The 26,046-nt window shown below is 46.8% G+C and overlaps 1 protein-coding gene across 1 annotated transcript in view; it reads left to right on the top strand.

Moving 5' to 3' along the window:
* Positions 1–1,354: 1,354 nt before the first annotated feature.
* CACNA1I (calcium voltage-gated channel subunit alpha1 I) overlaps positions 1,355–26,046 on the top strand; it is a 149,438-nt gene continuing 124,746 nt past the window's right edge. Inside the window, exon 1 of the mRNA XM_050969913.1 lies at positions 1,355–1,635. Within this exon, the coding sequence (XP_050825870.1) occupies positions 1,355–1,635 (281 nt within the window). The remainder of the gene's footprint in view (positions 1,636–26,046) is intronic.

Below are 26,046 nucleotides of genomic sequence, written 5' to 3'. Positions count from 1 at the left end.
TAGCAAAAGTTTGGTGCTCTGTAGTCTGCAGGAGTGTTGTGGTTCAACCCTGGTGGCAGCTAAGCTACACACAGCTCCTTGCTCACTACCCTCCAGCTGGAATGGGAGGAGAATCAAAAGAGTAAAGGGAGAAAAAGGCAAAAAAGTGAGATAAAGGCAGTTTGATGGGTAACACAAAAGTTGTGCACTCAAGTAAAGCAAAAAAAAGAATTTATTCACCTCTTCTCATGGGCAGGCCGGTGTTTAGCCATCTCCAGGAAAGCAGGGCTCCATTGTACATAACACTGACTTTCTGTCACTCCAAATGTCCCCCTTTCTTCCTTCTCCCCCCAGCTTTATGAGCTGAGAATGATGTCATATGGTGTGGAATATTTCTTGGGTTAGTTGGGGTCACCTGTCCTGCCTCCCAGCTCCTTGTGCATCCCCAGCCAACTCACTGGTGGGGTGATGTAGGAAACAGAAAATGCCTTGGTGCTGTGTGAGCCCTGCTCAGCAGTGACTAAATCACTGGTATCATCAACAATGTTTCCAGTACAAATCCAAAACACAGCCCTACTCCAGCTAATGTGAAGAAAATTAACCCTTCCCCAGCCAAAAGCAGCACAGGCTGCCAGTGAGTTAGAGACCTGCTCTTCTCATGCCCATCCATACTCGCCGACCATTCTGTTTAAGGAAATAACTTTTGCAGCTCGTGTTTGTGGTGTTTCCACTGCTCCAGCATAGGAGAGCTCAACAAGCTCAAGTAAAAGGTGCTTAATGTTTAATCCCCCTTCTGGCTTGTGTTACAGCTCACTGCTTGGATGAGTGACTGTTGTATATGGGTTTGACACGCATTTCCCAGTGTCAGCCTGATGCAGCCTGTGTGATGGTGTGACACAGGGCCAGCCCAGAGTGCCCTTGGATAGAAGAGCTGGGCCAGCAAAGCTGCACCTGCAGCTGGCAGGACTCTGCTAGGGACTGCAAGGGCAGGATGGCTCTGTTGTGTCAGGATGGGCCCGTACTGTTCAAAACATTGTGCTCTGTTCTGGTGCTCAGGCTGTCTCCAGAAGAGCTGAGATGTCTGAGATGGTGCAGCCCTCTGACAGGGTGTCTCAGGGGCTACGGGGATGGTTTAAATAGTGATGGAGAGGAGCAGTCAGAGGAGTCTTAGTGGAGAGGTGACGGGCAGAAAAGAGCTTAAAACTGCTTCAGCACCAAGCGGTTTATCACTTGTCAGAGCCATCAGTCCTGCAGCTCTCCCCTGCTTTGGATTTGCTAGGAGAGCCCAGATGTGCTGTGCTTTTGCTGCTGATTCCTTGGGGGATTTAATGTCTCTTTCTCGCTTTCCCTCCAGGGGTTCTCTCTCGTGGCTGGCATGGCAGAGTACGTCCCCCAGCCTCCCTCCACCTGGCCTGCAGGCCCACAGCCCCCCCACACTTCTGCCAGCTGCCCCCTGGAGCCCGTGGATCTGGGCATCTTGGAGCAGCAAATACCACCGGAGCAGCCACCGTCCTCCCTGGAGCTGGGTGAGGATGAAGAAGTCACCTCCCCTCCGGATCCTGACGTTCCCTACCCAGACTTGGCCCCAGTTGTCTTCTTCTGCCTGAAGCAGACCACGAGCCCACGGAGCTGGTGCATCAAAATGGTGTGCAACCCATATCCTTTCTGAGCTGCCCCTTCTCCCTCCTTGCCTCTGGCTCCCTCCTGCCCTGTCCTCCCCTCTTCCTGCCCTCCTGGGTGCCTTGCGGGTAAGGAATAACTTTTATTACATATTTAACAACCTTTTTTGTTCATTGCTTGTGTTTAAACAGAACCTTTGCTGTTTTAGTGTGTGATTAAAAGACATTGATTATGAAAGAAGGCACTTTAGAAAGAGCTGCTGACAGTCCCAGGCAGACTGGAGTAGGGAGAGTGGAGGTGTGAGGAGAGGTACATTAGAAAACCTGTTCTTCCCCTTCCCAGCTCCCTTTTTGCCTGGGAGAGAGTAGGATTTGCCAGCCTAGGAGCTCTTCAGACTGCCATGAGCAGTGGAGGTGTCTGAAAATACAGGCTTTACTGAGAAGCTCACCTTGCCTTATTGAGGGAACCACCACTCCTTCTGAACCCTGGCTGCAGGGAAACCCAGGATCCTTGCCTTTCCATGTAGCACGTGTCACTGTCCTGCCAGTGCCTTGTTGGGATGTCTGGCCAGCAGTGAACAGGAGAGTGTGTGCTCCAACAGCCTGGGAGAGATCTCTGGGACAGAGGCATGTCCACCTCTCCATGGTCAGCAATCACACACAGGTAGTGTCACTCATGCTCAGTGCCTGGATGGCAGCAGGGCCCCTGCAGCCCAGCAGTGCCAAAGCTGGCCACCTGCACAGCTCCTCACCAGGAGCCTACCAGGGTGCTCTGTGGCTCCAGTGGTATAAAAGCCAGGTAGAGATCAGGTAGAGAAGAGCTGTTGTTCCTTGAACTGTGGGATCATGGATGGTGTGGAGGAAAGGGAGAAGAAAATGAGTCATCAGAGATCTGAGATTTTACGTGAATGTTTTTCTAGCTGGAAATCTCACCTGGCAGCACTTTCTACAGGGAAGTTTCTTAGTTCCTAGTTAGGTGGGTATTAGCTGTGAGGATGCCTGCTCTGGTTTTGATGTATAGATTAAATCTGAATGTCTGGGTGTACAGTGGAGCCCAGCAAAATGTTTCCAAGAGTATTTTCAGCTTTAAGAGCCTAACCCCGGGTGAGGACTTGAAGTAGTGTCAGCAGTAACAGCTGACCTTAAATGGATGAGATTTGTTTTAATTTCAAGTGTAGGTAAAGGTTTGTGTTTGAGCTCTGAGCTCTTGTCTTAAAGTTCAAAAGCCACTGAAGAGAGGTTGCAGTCTCAAACACAGGTTATGGCTGAGAACACATTGGAGATTTAGATATTTTGCTTTCTTTTCCACTGGCTGCTCTATAAAATTTTAAAACTTTGTATTGAATTATGCATTGCTTTTCTGTCACAGTGTGCCTGTGCTAGTTATTATGTCCTAGGAATCTTGTCCCAGCATGTGGTAGAGCAGGACTCAGAGCAGGACTCAGAGTAAAGCACAAGACATTTGTGTCACGATAAAAGGCTAGATTTGGGAAGTGAAAGAAGAGCAACAGCGTGGGCTTGGGATGAAGGCTTGCTTTTGGATGAGGGAAGTAGGCTGTGGCAGAAGACAAGAGCCTGTCTCTATTGCTGGCTAAAAGGTCACTCAAAATAATCCCTCCAGTTGAGTATATTGCAAGGAGTTTCCTTTAAGTTGTTGGAACTATTCTTCAAGAAATTGGGCTGGTTTCGTTTTTAAGTGTTACTTTTGTCCTAATCTGCAGACAAATGTGTTCTTGACTTAGAAAATGACTTTTTTTTATTAGAAACTAGACAAAGAAGGAAAAAGCCCCATCCAATCACCTGTTGATGACCTTACATATGGCCACCGGGGAGTGAAGGGCAATGGTGGGGCTGCTGGTTACCTTTTGGAAGGGTTGTGTCAAACCTGAGGTTTCAGTTCAGCTGTGTGACGTTGGGAGATTACATGACTAGTGGAGACTGAGAGGTGAGGATTCAGCCCCTCCTCTGATTTCCTTTCAACCCCTTGTGCTTCTCTTTTTAAAAGGCTCATGAAATAGATGATTACCTTTTTTTCTCAAATGAGGGGCTGCTTCTGCACCCTGAAGGCTTTTTACATGTAATCATATGCTCTTGGCATCACACTTTTTTTTAACAGCACCATAGACAGGATACATTTACATGGCCTGGTGGCAGATGCCTGGCTGGGAATCAGACCCTTCATAAGAGAAACTTCTATGAAAATCAAATCATATCTTCAAGGAATTGGTATGCTTGCCTGCTTTTCATCCTTGTTATACTGAGCTATTGGGTCTTCAATGTGCTTAAGCTAAGCAGGGGCAGGATGAGTCACTGTCATAGGTCAACACCTGGCCTCTTGTGAAAATTCAGCAAAAAGATGGGGCATTAATTAAATGCCTATTAATCTTCTTGTGGAATTTTTTCCTGGATTAGAGCTTCATGATCGCTGTTATGGAAGTACTGTCAATGAGATTTAAAAAGGAAACTCTGATAGTTAAGGACTATGGAACAATTTTTTTAAGCACGAGGTCATTAAGCACCAAATTTCAATTTAGGTAATTGCATTCTAACTACTTAAATCCCCCTCTCCTGGAGATTATTTTTCCTTTTGTGAGCAGTCCTGCACTTTTGTTATGTGCTATTAAACAGCTGCCATATTGCTTTGCTGCAGTGCAGTAATAGGAGAAAGAGCCACTTTTTCTTTGTTTTAAAATTGCTTCTGGAAGCATGTTAGTGTAGAGATGTGTGATACTGTTATTGCAAAAGTTGAAGATCCCAAGTCCCTTTTAAGAAGAGGACTATGATGCCTGTGAAAGTCCATGTGCTTGTCCCCAAAGGGAGTATTTGATGTGTTTTTGCTGTTGTAGTTTGTGGTGAAAAGGGGCCTGATGCTTTCAAGTTTGGTGATCTGCATGTTTTTGGGATGGCTTTACCTACAGCTCAAGTGAATGCATGAATAACCTTAGTTTATTGGGAAGCAGGTTGTTTTTTTTTGTTTTTTTTTTATTCCTAACATACCTTGTGAGAGACAGGTAAGTGCTTTATCAGCTGGGTGTGTAATGCAACTCAACATGCACCTGGAGCCTGGCTTGTCCCCTGATTAGAAAGGAGTTGCTGTGATGCAGCACATGAGCAACCAGCCAGCTGGTTTGTTTAGGTTAATTTGTGCTTTGGTAACGGAAGGCTGGACCACTTGGAGTTGTAGATCATGGAGCTGTTGCAGCTACAATGTTAATATAGTCTTTATTTGAGATATGGGTTATGAAAATAGCTGGAAGATTTTTTTTTTCCCCTTTTGTAAAACCTAAACTCTGTCATGTAGGATTTGAAGTCAAGCTTGGATGCGGAAGAGGATGAAAAGGGTAAAACACATGTTTCTAAACAACTGCATAGCATTTATCTTATGAATTTATAAAAATGTTTGGGGCTAAAAAATGGGCCTGCCACATGGCACCTTACAAATGGATTCTCATGAGAGGCTCTGCAGTTCACTACTCTGTCATTTTCTTGCTTTTAATGTACCAAACCCTTGGTGAAGCTATTGGCCCTTTGGGCTTCTGTTTTGCTCTCAAGCAGTGAAGTGTTGCATTTCCAGCTGATTTCAGTGGTGTAGGAGCAGCAGGTCAGGTCCCAGATGAGCAAAAGCTTATGTGCACACTTAATTTTTATTACTGGGAGCTGTGTTTTACAGAGTACTGAGCAGGGTGACTTCTTACAGCTGGTAAGAAGTGGTATGGCTGTGTGTACTGAGGAGCTGCCTTGTAGCTCATTAGCTTTAAAATCCACTGAACAGGGGCTTTGCCATTCTGCCTGCTGCCAAAAATCCCACCTTGCTTTTGGAGATAGCTTTCACTGGTGGCACTGGGAGTGTGGACTGTGTGCTCCGTGCACAAGGAAACAGGACTGGCCTTGAGCATCTCGCCTGGAATCAGAGGAAACCTCTGCATTTATTCCCCACAGGGATAATTTATGTATGAGTCAGTGCAGGATAGGATGGCTGGTGATGGCAATAGTGGTGTTTCATGCTGGCACTGCCCTCTGAGAGCCAAGTGCAAAATGAAATTTTGGAGAGGAAAAAGATGTGTGAGTGGATTGGTACTTTTATTGGTGGCAGAGGCAGGAGGTGCCACAGTGCATGGGAACTGTGGGCTGCCAGAATCACTGCTTCTTGGGTGCTCTGTGGTTAAGGGGGCAACGACCCTGTTGCTCATTTAGCTTTGGGTGAATGTGTTATATTTGTAAAATATGCCCATGTCAAATACCAGTTTGGGCAATTAGTTTATGTCCAGTGAAGTTACAGGTGCAGATTCTGTAGTATGTTGTAATTGTTTCTGCCTTAAGTTTGTACACTGTCAAACCCTGGTCACATTGTTTTCAATGACTGGCTTTAGTTACATAATAAACAAGCATAACCTGCAAATTTATTGCAAATCTTGTAGTAGTTGATGAGTTAGTTCCTGTAATCATTTGAATTTTACCTTTCTTTTTTCACATGTGTTTGTATATATAAATAAAAAGCATGATTTTCTGCATCTCTAGTAAGTAGAGAGAAGCTTGGAAATGTGACCAGAAAGTATAATAATACATCAAAAATTGAGTGTCTTATGAATTTTAAGCAGCATTGATCATGCTTGAGAACCTGGGGATCATGGCTTTCTGCTCTCTTGGGGTCATCAGTATCAGCTTTTAGGTGCATATTTGAAAAACAGTAAAATTTATATTTTGTTCATGTGTCTCCATTTTAAGGGCAGCTCTCCTGTCTCTCTAAAAAAGCCTCTCAGAAGACACATGAAGAGTCTGGAATTTACTTGAGGACTTTTGACAGCTTTGTATCATTCTAGGTAACCAGGCAGATGTTGCTGCTGTGCCCTCCTTCCAGCCAAGGAGATGTATCTGTACACCCAAGCCCCACCAAGTGCACGATTTTTTCTTTTTCTGTAAGAGGTTATCTGACCTCTCTGCACTCCACAGCATTCTAAGCCAACTTTACAGTTGCTCCTGCTGCATGGGAAGCTGAGATGGCCAGAGCTGTCTAGTGGGTGTGCAGTGCTGGGGCCATTGGTGCTCCCATGGGCATGTGCCAGATGCTTGTCAAGCTTTGAGGGAGCAAGACTGCTTCAGGTTCTGCTGGGTTTTCTGCCACTCTTCCAGCCTCTCTGCTGGAATGGAGCTTGCTATTAGCAAATAAGGGTGACTTCTAATAAGTCAGCTGTCTGTTATCTTGATTCATATTTGGAGGCACTGAATGCAGTGGATCAATCCATCATCAAGTGCCATCCTCCCCTTTTGTGTTAGCAATGTGCCTTAAAGCAGACATGTCCTGCCCTCGTGAACTGACCCTTAATTTCCCTGTTAACTCTCCCCTTGGAAAGCTGATAGGCTTTACCCCACCTAACTCTACCTGTCTGAAAACCATCCAAGGTCACTGTACATATTTGACAGACTGCAGCAGGAAATTGGGTGTGCCTAACTGAGCCTCTCTTCAGAGAGTGAAGCAGATCTCTGGAAGTTCCTGTTATTCCTTTAGCAGAGAAGTACCTGCTGGATAGCAGGCTGGAGTTTGCATTTAGGACTGCTATGCTGTTTGGTTTCCCAGATGCTCTAGAAGAAGGCAAAGAGAAAGATAAAGAGTAGGTTTAGTTTTGGAAATTGCCCAGTCGGAACATTTTAATGTTTCCATAATGAAATATTGGGTAATCTTCATTTTGTGGGAGAAGAAGCACCTCATCCACCTGGACTCTGGATTGGGGAAAAGTAATTCTCTGAATTCCAACTTTTTCTTAGGATAGCTGACTGTGGTTGGTAGGCGGGTGGCAGGGGAAGCGTGATGGAGCTCAGGGCCTTCACAAGTAGTTGGGAAGGAAGTTGTCTCCACAAAACTAGTGACAAGGGAGTGCCATTAGTGCGGGTCATTTGATGTGCAAATTTATGGGACGTTTAGAGGAACCATTTGCACAGTCAGATGTGGTGTAAGTGGAATTTAAGCTCGTGCATTGTCACTAGTAGCACACAAGGGATGGATATGTTTGAAGGGGATTTGCATGCTTGAGATCTGTAAGAAATTGGCTGGGTTGTGTGTATGTGAGATGTATGCAATTTCAGGCAAGTAGGCAGATGTTAAGGGATGAGGTCTAAATTTGGCTGGCTTGCAAGATGGCCCTGGGTATCTAAGCACAAATGTTGAAACAGGATAAATCCCTGCCTCCCATCCCTTTAGCTTAATCCCTGGAGGCTTTTTTTCATAGTGAGAACTCAAAGACCATGGTTTGGAAATGAAGCAGGACAGCAGCACATACAAAACCAGGGCTCTGACTGAAGATTTCACATTCATAGGGTCTAACACAGCTGGAAATAAAGCTGAAAATTCGTGGCACATCCTTACTGTTTTTTTTTTTTTCCAAAGAGCTGAGCATTTTTGCTGTAATTGAAGGATAGATTCCTACCGTTGGAGGAAGGGCTATAACTGCAAAGCACAGAGGAGCCTGTGGTTTAGGAGAGGGGTATTTCTGCTGTGTGTTTGTAGTGCCCCGTTTCCCTAATATGTTTCAAATCCAATAAAAGACCTTGTAGGCCTCCATGCCCTGATGCTTTAGGAAAGCAGGGCTAGGACTCTTACTGCAACAGCTTTTGATGAGGTGCCTTAATATCTCATCTGGGTTTATGGCCAATGAATGTGGAAAGGGCAGGGAAGCAGGGGAGAGAGCATAGAAGATGCAAGTCATAAAATTGACTGGTATAAATCAGTGTTATTCTGTTATACCTAGTAAGAAAAAATCTGTATGCACCAGCCATTGCTCTTCAGGAGGCTGGGGACAATGGTCTTGTTTTGTCATACAGCACTGTATATTTGTGGCAATCTGGGGGTATCTGGTATTGCTAGGCCAGAAGAGAGGGATGGTGTGCTCTGCTGGGATGCAGGGATGGTAGCAGTGCCTGTGCTGAGGGACATCCCATCCCTCTGAGGAGTGCATTACTGAACTGAAACAAATGCTGAAAAACCTTTCTGGAGCATATTGTGCTTATTCACTGGAATATATTTTGCCTTGGAGATGAGAACCATTCTTTGAAAAATGGTCAGTTTGCCTTTTTCAGCCTTCGTGAACACTGGAGCAGGGTGTGTTAGAGTGCCAAAGGGGCTCTTGTAGGAATAGAAAGGGCAATAAAATTGCTCCTTTTGAGTTCAAGACCTATAAAATAGTCTGACCAGACCTCTAATTGCATGTCTTGTTATAACAATGTGAATTAATAGAATTAGCCACTAACAAATTAACCAGCTGCTTATTTGAGGACTTGACACTCTTCCCACCCTAAACCATGGGAAAGGGTCTGCAGCTGTGGGTTGTGAGCATAGTACTTGACAGGAGCTGCTTCATGTGAGGGACAGTCATCAGAGCTGCAGCTCCTCTGCAGCAAATGGCCTGCAGCTGGTCCCAGTATGGCTAAGATGAGGCTATGAAACACTTGGCCCATTACAGACCTATGGAGAGAGCAGGGGCAAAGAGTCTGCCAAGCCATCAACCTCTAAGCTGGAAAGATTTTTGTGTTCCTGGAGAAACACTATCTTTGGGTAGGCACTGTGTTTTACTGTAGGAAGGCTCTAGTCTGGTGTAGGATGGACTAGGCTCAAGCCCGCACCCACTTGTGTCCTGTGGTTGCTTTGCCCACTGGTCCTTGGTCAGCCATGGTCAGCCCCTTCCTAGAGTGCCTGGTGTATCTCTGTGCCACTGCCTCTCCTGTGCTTCCCTGTCTGCTGAGGGAGGTCCTATTTGCAAAGTGCTTCTCTTAAATGGGGTTTTGCAGCCTCTGGCTGGTGGGGCAATGAGATGAGGGCTGAGAGTGGTGGGAAGAGCCACCAGCTGGGGCTGCCTGTTCAGGGGAATGGATCTGGTGGTGGATTGGGCTTGCCTTCTCTTGTCACTGCTGCTCCTTGGGCTGTGAGTTTGTGCTGTGCTATCTCCTGCTGGCTGTGCTCCTCTACCAGGGAGAGGCTGCTGCCCCACCAGCCTCTCCTCCTTGGAGGGGTTTTCTGGGCTCAGCTGTGCAAATGAGAAGGAATCATCTCAGGAAAAGCTTTGGAGGAGGAGGAGAGAGGCTAGCTCAGGGGGAGGGCTTTTTATCTCACATCAAGAAAACAACAGAGCTGTGACCAGCAGCCAGGGAATGAGGCTGAGATGAGCAAGGAAGGCAGGTCAGAGTGCAGCTGGACTTGTAAAATGGGAGATGAAGTGTGATGATGAAGATGTAAGATACTGATGGGGAATGTTAGGTGGAGGTTATCTAGGTTGGGAACAGGTGAGGCAAATTGCTGCTGACCTTGGCCCACATCTCAGTAAGCCCTGAAATCAATGGGATTGAAGGCAGCTGATAGACCTGAGACAATCAGCATGAGTGCTTGATCTCTGGCTGCCTTCAAGGACTGGTGAAAGAAGAAGGTGGTGTGATGGCAGTGCAAGCCTTGGCTGGAGGGCCTGCACGGCTGTTTGGGTGGCTTGGCTGCTCTGAGGGATGGAGCTGGTGAGCAGTGCTGTGGCTGGAGCAGCTCTCACCTGCCTATCCTGGCTGCAAGGTCAGCATGTGGAGATGGAGATGGAAAGTTTATCTTGGCCTCCCTGCCTTTCCCTTCCCCAGCTTTCTCCATGCCCACTGCATCAGTGCAGCCTGGGGAGGGGAGCAGCTCCCTCAGGCGGGATGGGGGATGTGCCAAGCTGTGATGTGGGGACCATCTGTCCCCCTGAGACAATGGTGCCATTTACACTTACATACTGCAATTCATCCAAGAGGAAAGATAAATCTGTCCTGGCTAATGATACATCACACCCTTTGCTTATCCTTTCTTCCTTTAGTTTTCTCTCCCCCAGTCTCCTCTTGTCATCACCTTACTGTGCTTCAGTCTATAAAAGAAGCCATTGCTCCCCCTCCTTCAGTGTGATTTGATGTTTCTGAGTCCCTGCAACTCCTCTAGCAGACTCCCCTGTGACTAGCTACCCTGTCTATCCCTTTCCCTCTCTGTCTGTGGCAGTTTGTCATTTTCCCCCTCTTATATTATTTCCCTTGCTGTCACTCCTGGGTTTTGCTACATGCAGCCTGTCTGCACTGACTGTTCCTGCCCTTGAATTGGCTCCTTCTGTTAAGTGCCTCTCTTGGCCAGTATTGTGGACACCCAGCTTCCTTCCTGGGGTGAAAGGTCAGGGCTTAAAGGGGAGACCTGGAGATAGGATTTAAACAGAGGACATCACTCATTGACTTATTTAGAATGAGGAAAAAGGCTAGGGCTCTGCAGAGGTGTGAGTTTACCTGTGAAGATAACAGATTTCTGCTATCTCTGGAAGGGATTTCTTCTTCCTTGTACTCACAGGCTGCTTCCATCCCCCTTTAGAGCATTCCAAGCCCAGGTCAGCTGCTACCTTCCTGTGCTGTCTGACATGCTAGTGGCACCTCTGGCAGCCCCACCCTGAGCTGTCAGTGTGCAGGAGCACTGGGCTCATTTCTGAGCTGCAGAGTCCGAGGGGTGCATCCACCCGGGGGCAGGCACAGGCAGTTGGAGGTGACCACCTCCTGAACCACCCTGGGTGACTGGGTGCTGCTGGATCAGCTGGCCCTGGCCTTCTCTGGGGTGTAGCTGGTGCTCTGCTAATCCCTGCTAACCAGGACTGGCTCCTGTGGGCTGGCACAGGCAGATGTGAGTTCAGCATGCTGGCTGGGAGCTCTGTGGCTGCAATCTCCTGGCCCTGTGCCCCAGCCTGGAAGCTGGACAAGGTGCTCAAGGTTTTTCTTGCAAAAGTTGAACCAACAGTGCTGTCTCAGCCTTGTTCCTGACCCCTGGACCTTTGTGAGGGCTGTTTCATCCTGACTTGGATAACTTGGTATTGTTTGTCACTACTTCCCCAGGGTAGCAAAAAATTGCTGAAATGCTACAAGAGCTTTAAGACTGCTTATAGGAGCTGGATGCTGTGAGAGACAGAGTGAACCAAATGTACCTCTTGGGGGATTTCTCTTCTCAAAGAGTCATGGATTAAAAAGGCTAACATCAGTACAAATTCATCCAGGAGAAAGCTGCTGAATCTAAATGCTGGCTCTGAGATTTGCCTCAACAGGCAAGAAGGGAAAGAAGGAAAGGAAGCACATGGTAAAATATTAACCTCCCTATTGGAACAGGCAGTTTGCAACAAACAGCAGCTGTTCTCTTTCATGGCATGAAAGATGTAGGAGCTCAGTATTTGAGGGTGGAGAAATATTTTCTTCTATGCAGAGGTTGATAGTTTCTCACATCAAAGATCCAAAATATCTGCTCATCTTTCAAGCACTGCTTATTATTTGGAAGCATACTGAAACATCAGTATTTGGCAAATCTGCCTTGCCCCATTATTCACACACCCCAACAGGAAATCTCCCTGTCTTTACCTGTATTCTGCATCTTGCTTTGCAGCCAAGAATGCCTCACTCTAGCGTTCCCCTAAGAATACCATGTCCTTATTTTCTACAAAATGCTCTACAGATCATTTACCAGCCAGCTAGCAGATGTTAACAAGAATTGTTAACAATAATCAAGCTAAAACGTTTTTGAGAAAAGTAGGTTTTTTGGTGTACTGCAGTTTTAATGTAATTATTTTTGTTCACATATTTATCAACTTGTGATGTAATTTTTGCTTTGAGTCTCTTGGGTTTGTAGGTGATTTTGGAAGGCTCTGCTTTGTCCACATGTGAGATTCAGGCCAGACCTTGAAAATGTTTGTCACGAGTGAGTTATATAAAAAAACCAGGCTTATAGAAGTGCAACAGTAATAATATATTGCCTTTGGTACTGCCTAATGTTCAGTGCCACTGGCCAACTGTGATATTTCTTAATAAAGGATTTTTTTCCCCTAAAGGCAATTTTTTCTTGCTTTTTCCTTTCCCTATGACTCCTTTTTGATTAATTTTCTTGATGGAGAAGGATCCTTCCCAGCTTGGGAGTTTGCTCCTCTCTTCTCTGTACTTGTTGACCCACTGTTTAGCAGCCTTGTGCTGGCAACTGCTCTTATCTTCCCATCTGGACCCCTCTTTGGAAGTGGGATTTTAGTGAGTGGAGGAGGCTCTAGATGTTATCCCACTTGTTTTATACAGGAAAGTCCTTTGGAGACAGCAGTCTTCTCACTGTTTTCTTGTAGCATTTTTTTCATCCCATGCTACAGTTTCCCAATTTTCCTTTTCCTTGTAGGTTGACCCTGTTATCTTTTCCTGTGTAGACAAACTCCTCATATTACATGTTTTCTTCCTTGCTGGGTGCTGAGTAATGTTTTTCCTTCTTTTCCTGCCCAGCAGGATCTCTGAAGAATCTCACACAGTTCATCCCAGGACCAGAACATGAACAGAACCGAAGGACTGGAAGACATAGTTTCCATTGTTACATGAGGCAGTAGCCTGGTTTTCAGAAGCTGTCCAACTTTTCCATTGTAGCAGTCTTTTTATCCATTAATAAAACCTTAATTTGAGGCCTGGGAGGCAGAGACCAGGCAAAACTCTGGGAAGGATAATGAAGTGGGGGACTGAGAAGCCAAGGAGGAAGATGAGGCCACTGGGTCAGGGAGCCAGCAGGGATCTGGAGTGGAAAGCTTATCCACCAGGTATCTGCCCTCCAGAGTGGAGGGGCTGGGCAGCAATGGCATGAGGGAGCAGCCTGGAGAGTGGACAGGGTGAGATAATGGAGGGGCAGGTAAGCAGGGTGAGTGAGGAGAAGGTCTGGGTGGGAGAAGCTGGCTGGGAAGGCCGGGGCAGGGAGCCAAAGGGGAGGCAGAGCTGGAGGGCTCAGCCTGAGCAGGAAGGTGTGAGATGGAAGCATCCCATGGAGTGAAGTCGTGTCCCTACCCTAGAGCCTTCATGCTTTGCATTCCACTAATTTCTGTTTCCCTGCTGCCAGCAAACTCCTGTAAGCTCCCTGGCTAAAGAGGTGTCACATTAGTGTCTTCACTGATGCCATCCCTCCTTGTGGGGAAAAAAACCAAACCTGAACACGTGAACCTGCAATGAAAGGTTGTGTTGTGAAGGTGGTGTGGAGGGGGAGAAACTGAGATTCCACATTCATCCATATTTCTTGGATTGAGTCACATCAAACAGTCTCTCCTGAGCATATTAAAAGCACATTTTTTTTTTTTTTTTTTGCTATGGTAGCTGCTAATTTATCTCCATTTGAATGGGTTATTGGAGGATGAGTGAAAGGGGTCATGGGTTACCCTGCTGCCCAGTGTGGAAGCAGTGTTTCGGAGCATCCAGCAGCAAGTGTGAGTCAAAAAAAGTCTGGGACACTTAAGAACAGACAAAATAACTTTTTTATTTGCAGTCATTGACATTCAACTTAGGTTTTCCTCATAGCAGTCATACCTGCTATGTAAGTCTCAGATCAAGCTGCCAATCAAATGAAGCTCTAAGCAAATGAGACAGGGTGTTGGAAGGAAGAGGAGTTTGTGGTAGGATTAATTAAAATTAGTGTTATCAGTGTAGCTGCATGCAGCCTTCCACCATATAGGTCAGCTCTCTCTGAAGCCTCAAGTTTCCCCTACAATGCCATAATTAACTATTAAAGTAGGTACTTAAAAAAAACATTCCTCCTCCAGAAAACCATAACCCAGGATTTCTTTTTCAAAGCACAGAATTAATTGCATCCTTCCACAGTATCTTTGAGGTGCTGTTATTTCTTTAAAATGCATTTACAGCATATTGTGATATGTCACACATCCTTTAAATATCCAATAGCTTTTTAACTTTTAAGATCTATTTCACACTTAGTGGCATGTCTGTAATGCGTTTTTCTGCAATGTGTGGCAGATGTCTGGGGAAACTGTGTTTGCTCCCATATGGGGGTTATTTTACTGGAAAATGAAAGAGGGCTGACACTTCATTTGATTTTCCTGAGCTGTCACATCAGGGATTCTCTGTCTGGGTGTGAGACATGAATCCAGATCATATGTAAACTGCACAAGGGAAGATGTGCTCCCTTCCCTGGCTGAAGGGGGACTTCCCATTGGAGAACATCCTCTGAGGGCTACAAGGGGGAAAACAGGGTGGAGAGGTCTGCTCTAGGATCCCCTGCTCCGTGGGACTTTCCAGCGTGGGACTTTCCATACGTACTGAAGTAACATCAAGTCTGTCCTTGGACCTTCCTCTAAACGAAGGAGGCAGGGGGCAGCCTTGAGGTTACTCAGACCTTAAGGAAACTCCTGATACTTGTGACCCAGGTTCCTGAAGTGAGCTGGCACTTGAGGGTTGTGTGGTGCTGAATTTGACTCCTGGAGAGGCATCATACATGCCAGGGCTGCAATCACTTTGGATGTGTCAGACCACCACTGCACGGTTGTGGTTTATGGACAGACAGAAGGAAATTTGTCATCTGTGTTGGCCAACAATCTCTGTCTGCAGATCTGTTTGCAGATCTCTCCTTCTGTTCTGACTCCTTCCTCCCTGCTCTGAATGTGGCTTTGTGTCCCCTTGTCCTGTGCTGTGGTGAGCTGTCCCTGTGTTTTCTTTCCTGTTCCCAGACTGAGAACCGTGCGAGGGGCAGCCCCTCTGTTGTTTCCCCTGCAGTATCAGGGGGAGGGGAGGAAACTGAGCAGGGAAACTGCTGCAAGGCCCTGAAGGTAGTGCTTGTGCCAAGTCCCCCTTTACTGAGACAGATGCAGTGGGGATAAACACCAGGTGTCTCTTACAGAGTAGTTAAATGCACCAGCAGTCCCTGTTTTGTGGTGTTAGGACAGAGGAGCCTTCCAGCTTTCCATTTCAAAAGATTGCCAGTGGCACTTGGCACGTCCCTCTTGTGCACAACCTGGGAGACACACTCCTGAGTTTCTGGGCAGTACAAATGCCCAAGAATTACTTGGCTGTGGTAGCAGTCAGTGTCCCCACTGCTGGGATGTGAGCACAGGCACATGCTGTTGGGGCATTTCTGGGGGAATTGCCTAGGGATTGAGGAGCAAAGCCCTGAGGGAAGCTGTCACTGAGGGCACAAAGCTGGCAAAGCAGGAAGGTGCTGGATATCCCTGGAAATACAGACATGGAGGCATGCCTTCTGCATGGAAGCAAGGGGATGGGGTGGGTGAATGACCTGGAATGTTCCCCACCAGACTGAGGGTGTCAGTGATCCCATCAGTGGAAGCAAAGGTGGCAGGTTAGATCTAGAGGGAGAGCACAAAAGTAATTATTTCCTTCCCCAGCCACTTGACTTCTCTGGGTACTTCTTGAGCACGATTAAGCTGATTAGTGTCATGCACTTGAAGCTTTGTCTTGTACCCGTGGCATTTCCCATTCTTGTTTGCATGTGTGAAGGGTTTTCTCACCCATGGCTGTGACACCTCTCCCCCCTGGCCTCAGGATTATTCTTTTCTGGTGATTAATGTTTTCATGGGTCTCAGCTTTTCAGGAACACAAAGGCATTCCCAGTGGAGGATCCGATGCCAAGTCTGTTGTTGCTGGGTTTAATAGTTACACCTGGGATTATTTCATCCCACTGAATGATCTCTTCTGAGACACTGTTGCTTCCCCCAAGAGGGTTTGTATTTATAGGCTTATCTCTGCAGCCTTTCCCCACCAAGAGTGCTGCTTGTGCCTGGTGCCCTCAGCACATGGCTACAAACTGTGGGAAGGCCTCGTGCACCTCATGGAGCCAGGGTGGTTCTCTGTAATGTGGGCAAGCAGCAGTCAGAACACCAAATGGCACTGAGGATTGGCCAGAAGAAAGGCATAGGAGCTGTTAGTGCAACGTATGTATTGCTTTTTACTGTTAACTCCTGTATTGATACATGTACACAACAAAGATATTTGACTAGTGATACAATTACTACATAATAAATCATCTGAGTTCTTTATTACTCTAATTTATATGCATCTGTATAAATCAGAGGTGTACTCACCATTCCTTTGCCATCCCTGAAAGATGCAGGAGGATTAGAAAACATTTGCATTGATGAGTCTTGGGTAAATATTTGACCTGCTGGTGAATTCCTCTGCAATTATCCCTTGGAGAGATTTGCTGTGCCTTCCTCTGTGCATCTGTCTGGGTGGTGCCAGAGGGATACAGGGAAAAGGGGGGAGCCTTTCACTGGTGTTTGAAATCCTGGGGGAACTGAAAAGGTTTTGAGGGGAAGGTGAGGATTTAAACTTGTTTTTACTGATCAGGTGGTAGAGGGAAGTCTGGAATTTTGAGGAGAGGTCATGGTGTTGGAAATCTAGTGGGCTGCTGTATTTTGGGGCATTTGGAGGTCATGAAGGCATGAGACAATCAAAATCAGTGAGCTCCCAAATGCTCTTCAGCTGTGCTGAAATCACAGTGTAAATCACCAGTGGAAGGAATTGTGCTGGTGGTGGGGGTGAGGTCCTTCCAGCTCTTTCTGGGCACCTCCCTGAGGGATGACATATCCAGTGAAGAGGAGAGGTGTGATTTGGTTAAAAAATGGGGTGTGCTACAGGGACTGGAGTTCACACCCAGGAAGTGGGCTGCTAATGAGAGAGCCTAGTTTTGGCAGAGGTGGGCAAAGGGCTGCCCCTGCCTGCTGGCTGCATGAGAGGTGTGTGTTGAGCCTCCAGAGCTGCTGGGGTCAGTGCAGGCAGGTGCTCAAGCATTTGAGTTGTTTGTGCTGTGGTTAATGAACTCACACCACTCCACTGACTTACAGAGTTCTCTTTGCTAACCCCAGTTCAGGGCCCCTCGGGTTTCTCAAACTGGGTGTAAATTTTAGAACAGAAGCTCCCTCTTGCAGAACCTTGGCCACATTTCTTGTTTTGGTCAGGGTGAGTTTGCCATAAAGAATGGTTTCATGCTTCTGTTCAAACCAGGCATTTACTGAAACAAAATTAAATCTGGGCTGGCAAGTTGAGTTTGAGTTTCTCCTTCAGTTGGCCTGTGCTTTGTTCAGATTAATTCTCTTTTCCCCCAAATGCTCGTACCTCCCACTCCATCCCCCAGACAGGGAGGCAGCTGTTGAGCTGTGGTCACTTCTCTGCCTTCACAAAGGCAAAGTGGGAAGAGGAGACAAAGCAGAACATCATCTGCCTTCTCCTCTGGTGGCAGGCAGGGAGCTGAGCTCCCAGAGGAGCTGGTGCCCAGCTGCTGCCTGTGCATCGCTGCTCCAAGGGGATGCTCTTGGGACAGGTCTTGCTGGAGGGAAAGTGGAGGAAGGTCCATGAGAAGAGGCAACAGTCCAAGCACTGTGAAGGTTCCCAGTTTGGGTACTTCACTTCTGTGTAGTTGTCTGAGCGAGAAGTGCTAGGGAGGACCTCCCGGGATGGCCAGGCAGCCTGGAGCATGGATACAGCACAGGAAAGAGGACCTGGGGGATGAGAGGAAGCAGAGTGTTAGTGCTCCTAGGAGCTGGAATGTCTTTAAAGCTGATGTGTTGCCATGGTGTGCCTGGCAGTAAAGCTCCCTTGTTGCTTCTCTAATTCCATTCAGGCAAAGAAGAATGGTGAGGGGATTAAAAGCAGTGCAGAGCAAAGGCTCTGTCTCCTGCTGGAGTGTGCTCTCCTTGGTTCCTGCACCCTTCACCACCCAGGCCTTGCTGCAGCTCAGTCCCCCACAGGAGCTGGGTGAAACAGCTTCCCTGGTAGCTGCTGCCCCAGGCCAATGCATTGCTTTCCCAGGTTGTGAGAGAACACCTGCCACAGCTTCTACATGAACAACAGAGCAGAGAGAGAGAACTTTCTGGAAAGCCAGGAGTGTGGGTGTGGGACTGAAGGCAGCAGAACCGGTGGCAGTACTTCCACTAAGGTAAACAGGAACAGAACTGGGTTTGTGGTGTTAATTAGCTTCCTCTTCAGCAGTTTCTGAGTGTGTTAATGGTCCTGCAGCAGACAAGTCAAAAGATCCTTGACTACAAGATATTACAGGTAACGTGATCTAGAAATATTAGTAGCAAGGAAAGGACACAGGATGCCACTTTAACCCTGTTCCTCCTGCTTACCTCTGTCCCCTCCATAGAATTTCCTCACCATTGTCCATCTCACATTGCCTTGTGATCTGTCTCTAGACCTCCTGCCTTCTGGCCCCTCAGCTGGGCAAGCCACACTGTTCCACTGCAGGGTGCTGAGGATCAGCCCTATCAAATCTCACTGTCTTCACCCCTTGCCCCTCTACAACTTGCTCTCTCCAGTCCTCTGATTGTGGCCCAATGTCTTGCCCCACTAGCTGTCATGGTCTTTTTCTCCCTAAGCTTGCTATGACACAGGAGCCCCTGTGCAGCCAGTATGGCCCTCACTTGTCTGTGCCTACAATCATCCTCCATCTGCAAAATCACTTTATCCTTTCACTCCCCTTGTTAGCTGGGGAGACAACAGTCAGGTCACTATTCCTTCAGCATCTAGTATGGGGGGAATAATGTCTATAGAAGGAGCTGTGGTGGTAGAGGGAGAGGCTGCTGCTGTTCCTCTGCATGGGGTTGACCATTCTATAGTTCTTGAGCAGTTCAGGTGATGTGGGGTGGAACTGCTGCAGGGGGTGAGCCAAGCCCCTGCTCAGGGAGGGAGCTCTGAAATGGTGAAGAAACAGTCCTGTTTCTCAGAGTGCAGCATGCTGAATCTCTCCTTGCTTTAATAAGCAGCTGTTTCTCCATGGAAAGGTTCCCTGTCCCATGACAGCCAGAAATACTCCCGTGTTTCCTGTTCCAGTGAAAAGAAGCCCTTTCCTTTCTGGCTTCAGTGCAAACACCCTCTGCTTGGGAAAACTGGACTTGAGCCTTGTCACAGGTGAGGTACCCCAGGGGAGTTCTGTTTGGGGAGCCCTGCTGCTTTCTCGCCCCAGGCTGCTCTCGGTCCCCAGGCCCCTGTGCAGCTTTTCCAGTGGGTCTTTCTCCTTCACAGTGAACTGCCAGGCTTCTTGTGCCCACACTTGGTTTCTGATGGATTGACGGTGTCTGAAGTTCGTGTTATTAATCCTGACCTAAGGCAATATCTCATTAATGAAAATAAAACTGAAAATTAATAGAAGAGGAAATAAAGAGGCTGAAAGCTGATGAGAAGGGAATTGTGAGGGAGAACAGTGAAAAATGGGAAGAAAAAATGCAGTTTGGGACTTGATTTCTCTGGAGACAGAGTGGAGAGAAGGAAAAAATCTAAGTCTTAATAGGGCAAGAGAGGACAGAGAGGTGGATGGAGAGAAAGGAGGGTCAAAGGAGCCCTTGCCTAGGCAGTCTGCCATGGGCCTGCTGAGAAGTCAGCAGGGCCAGGCTGAAGCAGATGGGGAGCGAAGGATTGCAAGCCTGAAGGCTGCAGGAAATATTTAAGATGCTCCATCAAACAATCTTCTCAATGGTGGTGAGATTCTGGGTGGGAGGGACAAGAAAAACTTGGCTGATAAAAAGAAATAATAATGTAAAAAAACTGACAACATGTAGCTCTCTTTACATCTCTCCTCTTATCTCTGGGGCCCTGGGCAACCTGGTCTAGAGGGTGGCATTTGTGGGAGGGAGGGAGCGAGGGCTGAATCCAGATGATCTTTAAGGGCCTTTCCATCTCAAGTCACTCTAAGATCTCACTTTCTCCAGAGGTGAGATGTCCAGTAATGCTGGATACAAATCCAGATTTCCTCAACTTTGAGGCTTTAGTTTGCTTTTGCTTTATGTTTCCTCACATTCTTCCTCCTCTTTCCACTGTTGCCCACACTCACAGCACCTGTCACACAGTAACCAACTTCAGTCTAGCTGGTTCCTGCTCCCCTCTCCTACTGCTGCGGTAGGTGTAGCTCTGTTCCATTTAGAAGTGTCCCCTTTGGACACAAATGTGTCTTCCTTGACCCTCTCAAGCCCTCTTCTCCTTCCACTTGGTGCCTGGTCCTTTTGACATCTGCTCGTGGGAGTGGGATGACTTGACCTGCACCTCAGTTCAGTGAAGCCTTGAGCTCAGCTGAGGTGATGCAGGAACAGAATCTGGTTGTAAAAGTACCCACAAGGATTTCTGATTTTATCCCATGCTGGCTGACAAAGGCAAAACTTGAAGTGTAATGGATGTCACTGAGAGTCTGAAGATCCAGGGAATGGCAGAGCCTAAGAGAATTCAGAAAGCTCAACTGTCTCAGCTCATGAGGTTTTGGATCACTGTGTCCTGCATTCTGCCTATATACAAATGCCATTATGCAATTCCATCACCCTTTGCTTTTCCTGCTTCCCTTCCTTCCATGAGAGCAGAGAGCTGTTGCCTTCAGATTGGAGTATGTAATCACCATGACCTAGTTTGGGAGCTGAATCTAGAAGGAGAGAAAACCATGTCCATTAAGTTAAAAAACACAGTAAATAACTACAATGTTCCCTCCCCATGCCCTGCAAATCCAGTGTTAAATTCACTCAGTAATTTTGATTGTGCTTTGGTTATGTAAAAAAAAAAAAATCTCAACACCTGTAGCAGATGCAATTTTTAAATGTAGAAAGGAGTCCAGAGTTAATTCTGAATGTTTCAGCTCTGGAGACCTCATTTAGGGGTGGCAGGTACTGCATCTTTCTTTTGTGATCTTCCTGTGCATGGTGTGTCCTGGCCACTGTTTGCTGCCCCCCTGTCCCTGTGAACTGTGCCTGATTTTTTCTAAGATGGTGGAATTGTCTGTTCCTGCTGCTCAACCAGCTGAGATCTGTCACTGATAGGTTAGCAGGTCCATGGTAGTTTTGGGGTTTGGGGTCTTTTTGAGTGGGGCAATAATGGAAGGAAGGATATGAAGTACATTTGACATGGCTCAAGATGCAAGTGAGCCTGGGGCTGGTCTCCAGGTTTTCTTGATTGCTCTCTGACTGGCATCAGAAAATATCACAAGACACAGACAATTGCTACTGCACTTAAAGGCAGGATGTGCTACAGGTCTATACCAGCATGAGTTAATAAATGTGAAGGAGTGAACAAAAAGTAAATGTTATCTCAGACGACAAAATAACATGCCTTCACAACGAGCTAGCATCCCTTCCTAGGATTGATGGCTTCCAATAAACCTGAGCTGGTTTTTTCCACCCTTTGGTATTCATAGAGAGAAAATGTTCAGAAAACCTTTTGGGTTTTTCCCCCATCATTTTTGTAAATGTCCCTAGGTACTGAAATATGTGGTTAAGGCCAGTGATAAAACAGCCACAGTACAAGACAGCAGCATTTCATCTGATTTCTTCCAAAGACGTGAAACATTTATCTGAATTTGCAGGAGCAGTATGGAGTTCATATCTGAGAAGATTATGCATGGGAAGCCTGCATGTTGATGCTGTCTCTCCATAATCCTGTATCAAGACTGATATTGAGCATTACCTTAGCTCTCCTCAAATGCTGTTATTCTCTTTGGCTGTTCTCATTCCTCCCTCATTAGGAAGAATCCATGAAGGAGGAGTGAAAAATATAGAAACCTGATTTGGCTCAGGAAGTCCTTGAGCTGAGAGTGGTTGGCAGCTGGAAGAGTGCCTAAGGGAAGTATTGTGTCTGCTCATCCCATTCCTGCACACTTCTCTGGGCAGCTGTGTTGCTGCCCAGTCTGAGCAGATGTTTGGTCCAACTTGAGATGCTCATTTTTAGTTGTTTTTATTATATTATTCTGATGCTCCCTGACTTGTGTAGGCTGGGAGTCTGTCAACTCTTAGGTCAATTGTGGGTTTTGTTTCATTTTTAAACATCTTTTCTGTTTAATTCTTATTATCATCTGCCGTCCCCCTTCCCCTTTCTTTTGAGACACTTGTCCTTTTGGTGCATGTTCCCATTTAGGGGGACATGGGACTCCAGCTCTGGAGGAAACAGGATCTGTTCTACTCAGCACCTCTTGGTGGGGATTTCTTGCTCATGATCAGTGATTGTGTGGGGTTGGAGACCACGATCTCAGCACCTGGTGGTGCCCACCCCATCTTTTTACCTGCTGCCTAGAGCACTGAGGGAGCAGGCTGGACAAGTGTCCCTGTCCAGGCTCTGTGGTGTCCCATCCTCCATCCCTCCACTGAAAGCAGATCAGGAGTAAGAGCTCTCCCACAAGAGGGAGGTAAATGTAGGTTGGGAAAGTAGGTGCAACATAGGGATGAACTGCTTGCTTTGAGAGGATGGAATGCCTTCCAAGAGGGGGACCCTTGGCTGGACACATCAGCCTGGCTCTGATTAACCTGTACACTGAATTCTACTTCAAGGCTTGCTTCGTTTGTAATCTCCCTCTCTTTTGGTGCATATGAGCCTTTAGGATAAGCATTTAATTATGGTGGGCTTTCCCTTCTAAGCTGTGATAATTAGAGTCCATGATGAAAAAGAAAGATCTAGACCAACTTATTTACTTGTTGGAGGCTCAGCTGAGCCTTGAGGCTCAGTTGAGGACAAATCTGTAGCACAGCAATCATGTACACGGGCAATCCAGCAGCCTGAGGCTGCTGAAGGAGAGGACTGGCTGGGCAGAGGTTCCTGTTCCACTGCACAAAGGCACAGACCTGTTGCATAAGTATTGCATTTCCCACTTGTGGCTTTACACCAGATTTGCAATATTTTCTGTACTCTCACAACAGCTCAAGCTCCCACAAGTTGGAGTTATGATTTAGTCATAACACCAATATATGCCAGCAAGAGATGCAGGCAACTTAAATGGAACTGGTTTTCTTTTGCTGTTGGATGGGTGTTTGTGTGAGAGAATCACTTATTTCTGACTTTTCTTCAAAATCATATTCAAAGTAACTTGTGTCATTTTATGTAAGGTTGTCCTCCTATCCTCCCAAACCAACATTTCCTTTGTAGTGGATTTAGTTGTGGGTGCTGTTCCCAAGCCTCTTTCTTTAGACTCCACATAGTTTGAGGTTTTAAGACCTCCTAAGCTGTTTTCTAAAGTCATGCTTACTGTTCAGGACTGCACCTAATAAAATACTGCAAGCATGAAGTAGTCTGGAATGAAGGCAATCGGATGAATGAACACAAGCTTTGGTGGGCATCCAAGAAACAACCCTGTAAAGGGCTCAGGGTCAGGCAGGAGTGTTATTTGACTTCTTGAGAATGATGAGCAAATGCTGTCAGCATTAGTAAAGCCTGCTTTCAATCCCCAGGAGCTGGTCCTTGTTCACAGGTGTTATACTGACAATAGCACAGACCACTACTAATGGAGGCAAAGGTGATCAAGGCTTTGGAGGGCTGGGTCACCAGTGAACCCACTCCCCCTTCTTTGTAGAAGCATCCTGTACACCTCAAGAAGTCAAAAGTGAAAATGAAAAACATGTTTGGATATAGCTGATGCTTGCAGTTTTGAAAGGAATTTAGGTTGAGGGCAGGACAGATGTTGAAGGGAGGGATTAATTCAAATTGGATAACGTGCCTAATTTGCCTAAGAGGTTGCTTAAAGAAAATGACAACTTGTAAAAATTCTGCCTAGCACTGGGCTAGAGTCTAGAAGGTGAAAGTGATTGTTCAGCAGCCGCTGACAGCCCGGAGGGAGTTCGGAGGTGCTCACTTGCCAGCGGGTGGCGCAGCCTGGTGGGCAGTGGGGTGGGGACACTGGTTCGTTCATTTGGCATCCGGCTGAGCTCTCCCTTGGGGGTTGTCCCTGTCTGGGCAGAAGGCAAGATGAGGCTCTGTGAAACAGCCCTGATTGAAAGAGAAGGAAGGATGAATACTGTGCTCCTCAGAGAGGGGGGTTTGTAGGGAAAGCACTCAGGTGTATGTGCAACATTACCTTGAAGTCTCCCGTAGTAGAATATAAACGTGTTTGCCTTCTTCCCAAACCACTCTCTCCATCTGTTTATTGTTTTAGGTACCTTGGTCCCTATCTAATGTTTTATCACCTTGATAGCTCTTGCCTTATTAAGTATGTCTGCTTCTATCTCTGTAATCTCTTCACATCACCTCCCCAGGGTGCTTTCTCCTTTGTCTCTTACAGTTCTCCTTTACCTGATGCTATTTTTTCCCCACCCCTCACTGATGCACTGCAACCTCAGCAGACATTTCTGCTTTCCCTTGGAGCGCTGGTGAGAAGTGCTGCTTGGTGGGTACAGGAGAGGGATTCAAAGTATGCAGGGTGCAGCTGTAGTACCCTGGGGGAGCTGGACATCTGGTGTTCCCTGGCTTGGGAACTGGCCCCTCCAGGCTCCCTATGGAACTTAAGTCAGCTCTGACCTTTGGTAGCATAGAAAAAACCAGTCTTGAAAACCTTGGCTCTATGTCCATGCAAGGGGGGAATTGATGGGGCTCAGAAGCTTTCCCCAGTGTGGCAGGTGATGCTCAGAGATGTTGCAGCAGTGAGCCTTTTGCTCCTGCACTGGCTCTCCCCATGCACCTCATCCTCCAGGTCCTGGTGCACAAGGGCGGTTTGGGTGGCAGCTGAGGGACAGGAAAACATTGTGTGTCAAATGGAGAGGGCTTGACAATGACAGCAGAAGATAAAGCAACCTGGAATATGCATGGATTATAGCTGCCTAGGGACAGACCCATATTTCCAAAATGGTGCAGCAGGGAACTGGCCAGAAGGATGTGAAACTGGCAGGAGGGCTGATGATGCTGTTCTGCAGGATGGTTTCTATCTACCCTCAGCAGAGTTTACCTGTCACTGTCATATTTTCTGAAAAATCCCTTTGCCAGGATTTCTTCTCCTGGGAAGCTGAGAAGCCTCAGAAAAGAATAAAAAGAATAATTATCTGATTGCTTTTCCCTGTTTTGCTGCTTTAAAATGTGGTCTGGAGATTGTTTACCAACTGATGGTTGTTTGATTGGTTTTATAGGAATTGTTTTTATTTAATGACCAATTGCTGTCCAGCTGTGTCGGGACTCTGAGGAGTCAGTGAGGAGTTTTTAGTTAGTATCTTGTTAAGCCTTCTGATATATCCTTTCTCTATTCTCTAGTATAGTTTTAGTATAGTATTCTTTAATATAATATATAAGTACATAAAATAATAAATTATCCTTCTAAGAACATGGAGTAAGATTCATCAATTCCTCCTTTGTACTGGGGACCCAGCAAATACAACATTTACCTGTGTGATCAGCCAGCTCACTGAGAGGCAGAGAGCCCTGGATGTCTTCAGGAGCTGGTCCTTGTTCTCTCTCCTCTCCTGGAGCCCTAGATGTCTGCAGCCTGTGCAGACCTGTTCTGCATGGGCACACCAGGGGAACTGCTAACAAGAGCTGCTTGGATAGCAGAGGGGCTGTGGGCAGCTGCAACCTCATGGTGGAGCATCTGCAGGCTTCAGTGTCTATCCAAAGCACCTTGGCATTGCAGTGGCTCTTGAACTGAGGTGAGCACTGTGCTGGTAGACACAAGTCACTGCAGAGAGCCCCACCCCTAGGAGTGGGTTTGTTTGTCTGAGAATTGATTTCTCAGTTTGACAGGCTGGAGGTGAAAGCCCATGGAAATGCCAGTACCCCACCAACGACAAGAATGGGAGCCTGATTTACCAACTTAGATTGCATCCCTACCTTCCCATGGGCTCCCTGTCTCCTGGCTGAAGGGATGTGAGGGGGATGTGATTGTGTGTGTGTGAGAGGGCTATCTGCCATTATGTGTAATGAATGTATTGTTTGATTGTTGTCCTGCTCTCCT

This window comes from Serinus canaria, chromosome 1A (assembly GCF_022539315.1).
Source record: "Serinus canaria isolate serCan28SL12 chromosome 1A, serCan2020, whole genome shotgun sequence".
Classification (NCBI taxonomy): Eukaryota; Metazoa; Chordata; class Aves; order Passeriformes; family Fringillidae; genus Serinus; species Serinus canaria.
Note: the sequence above shows the minus strand (reverse complement) of the source record. Positions and strands in the feature narration are given on the sequence as shown.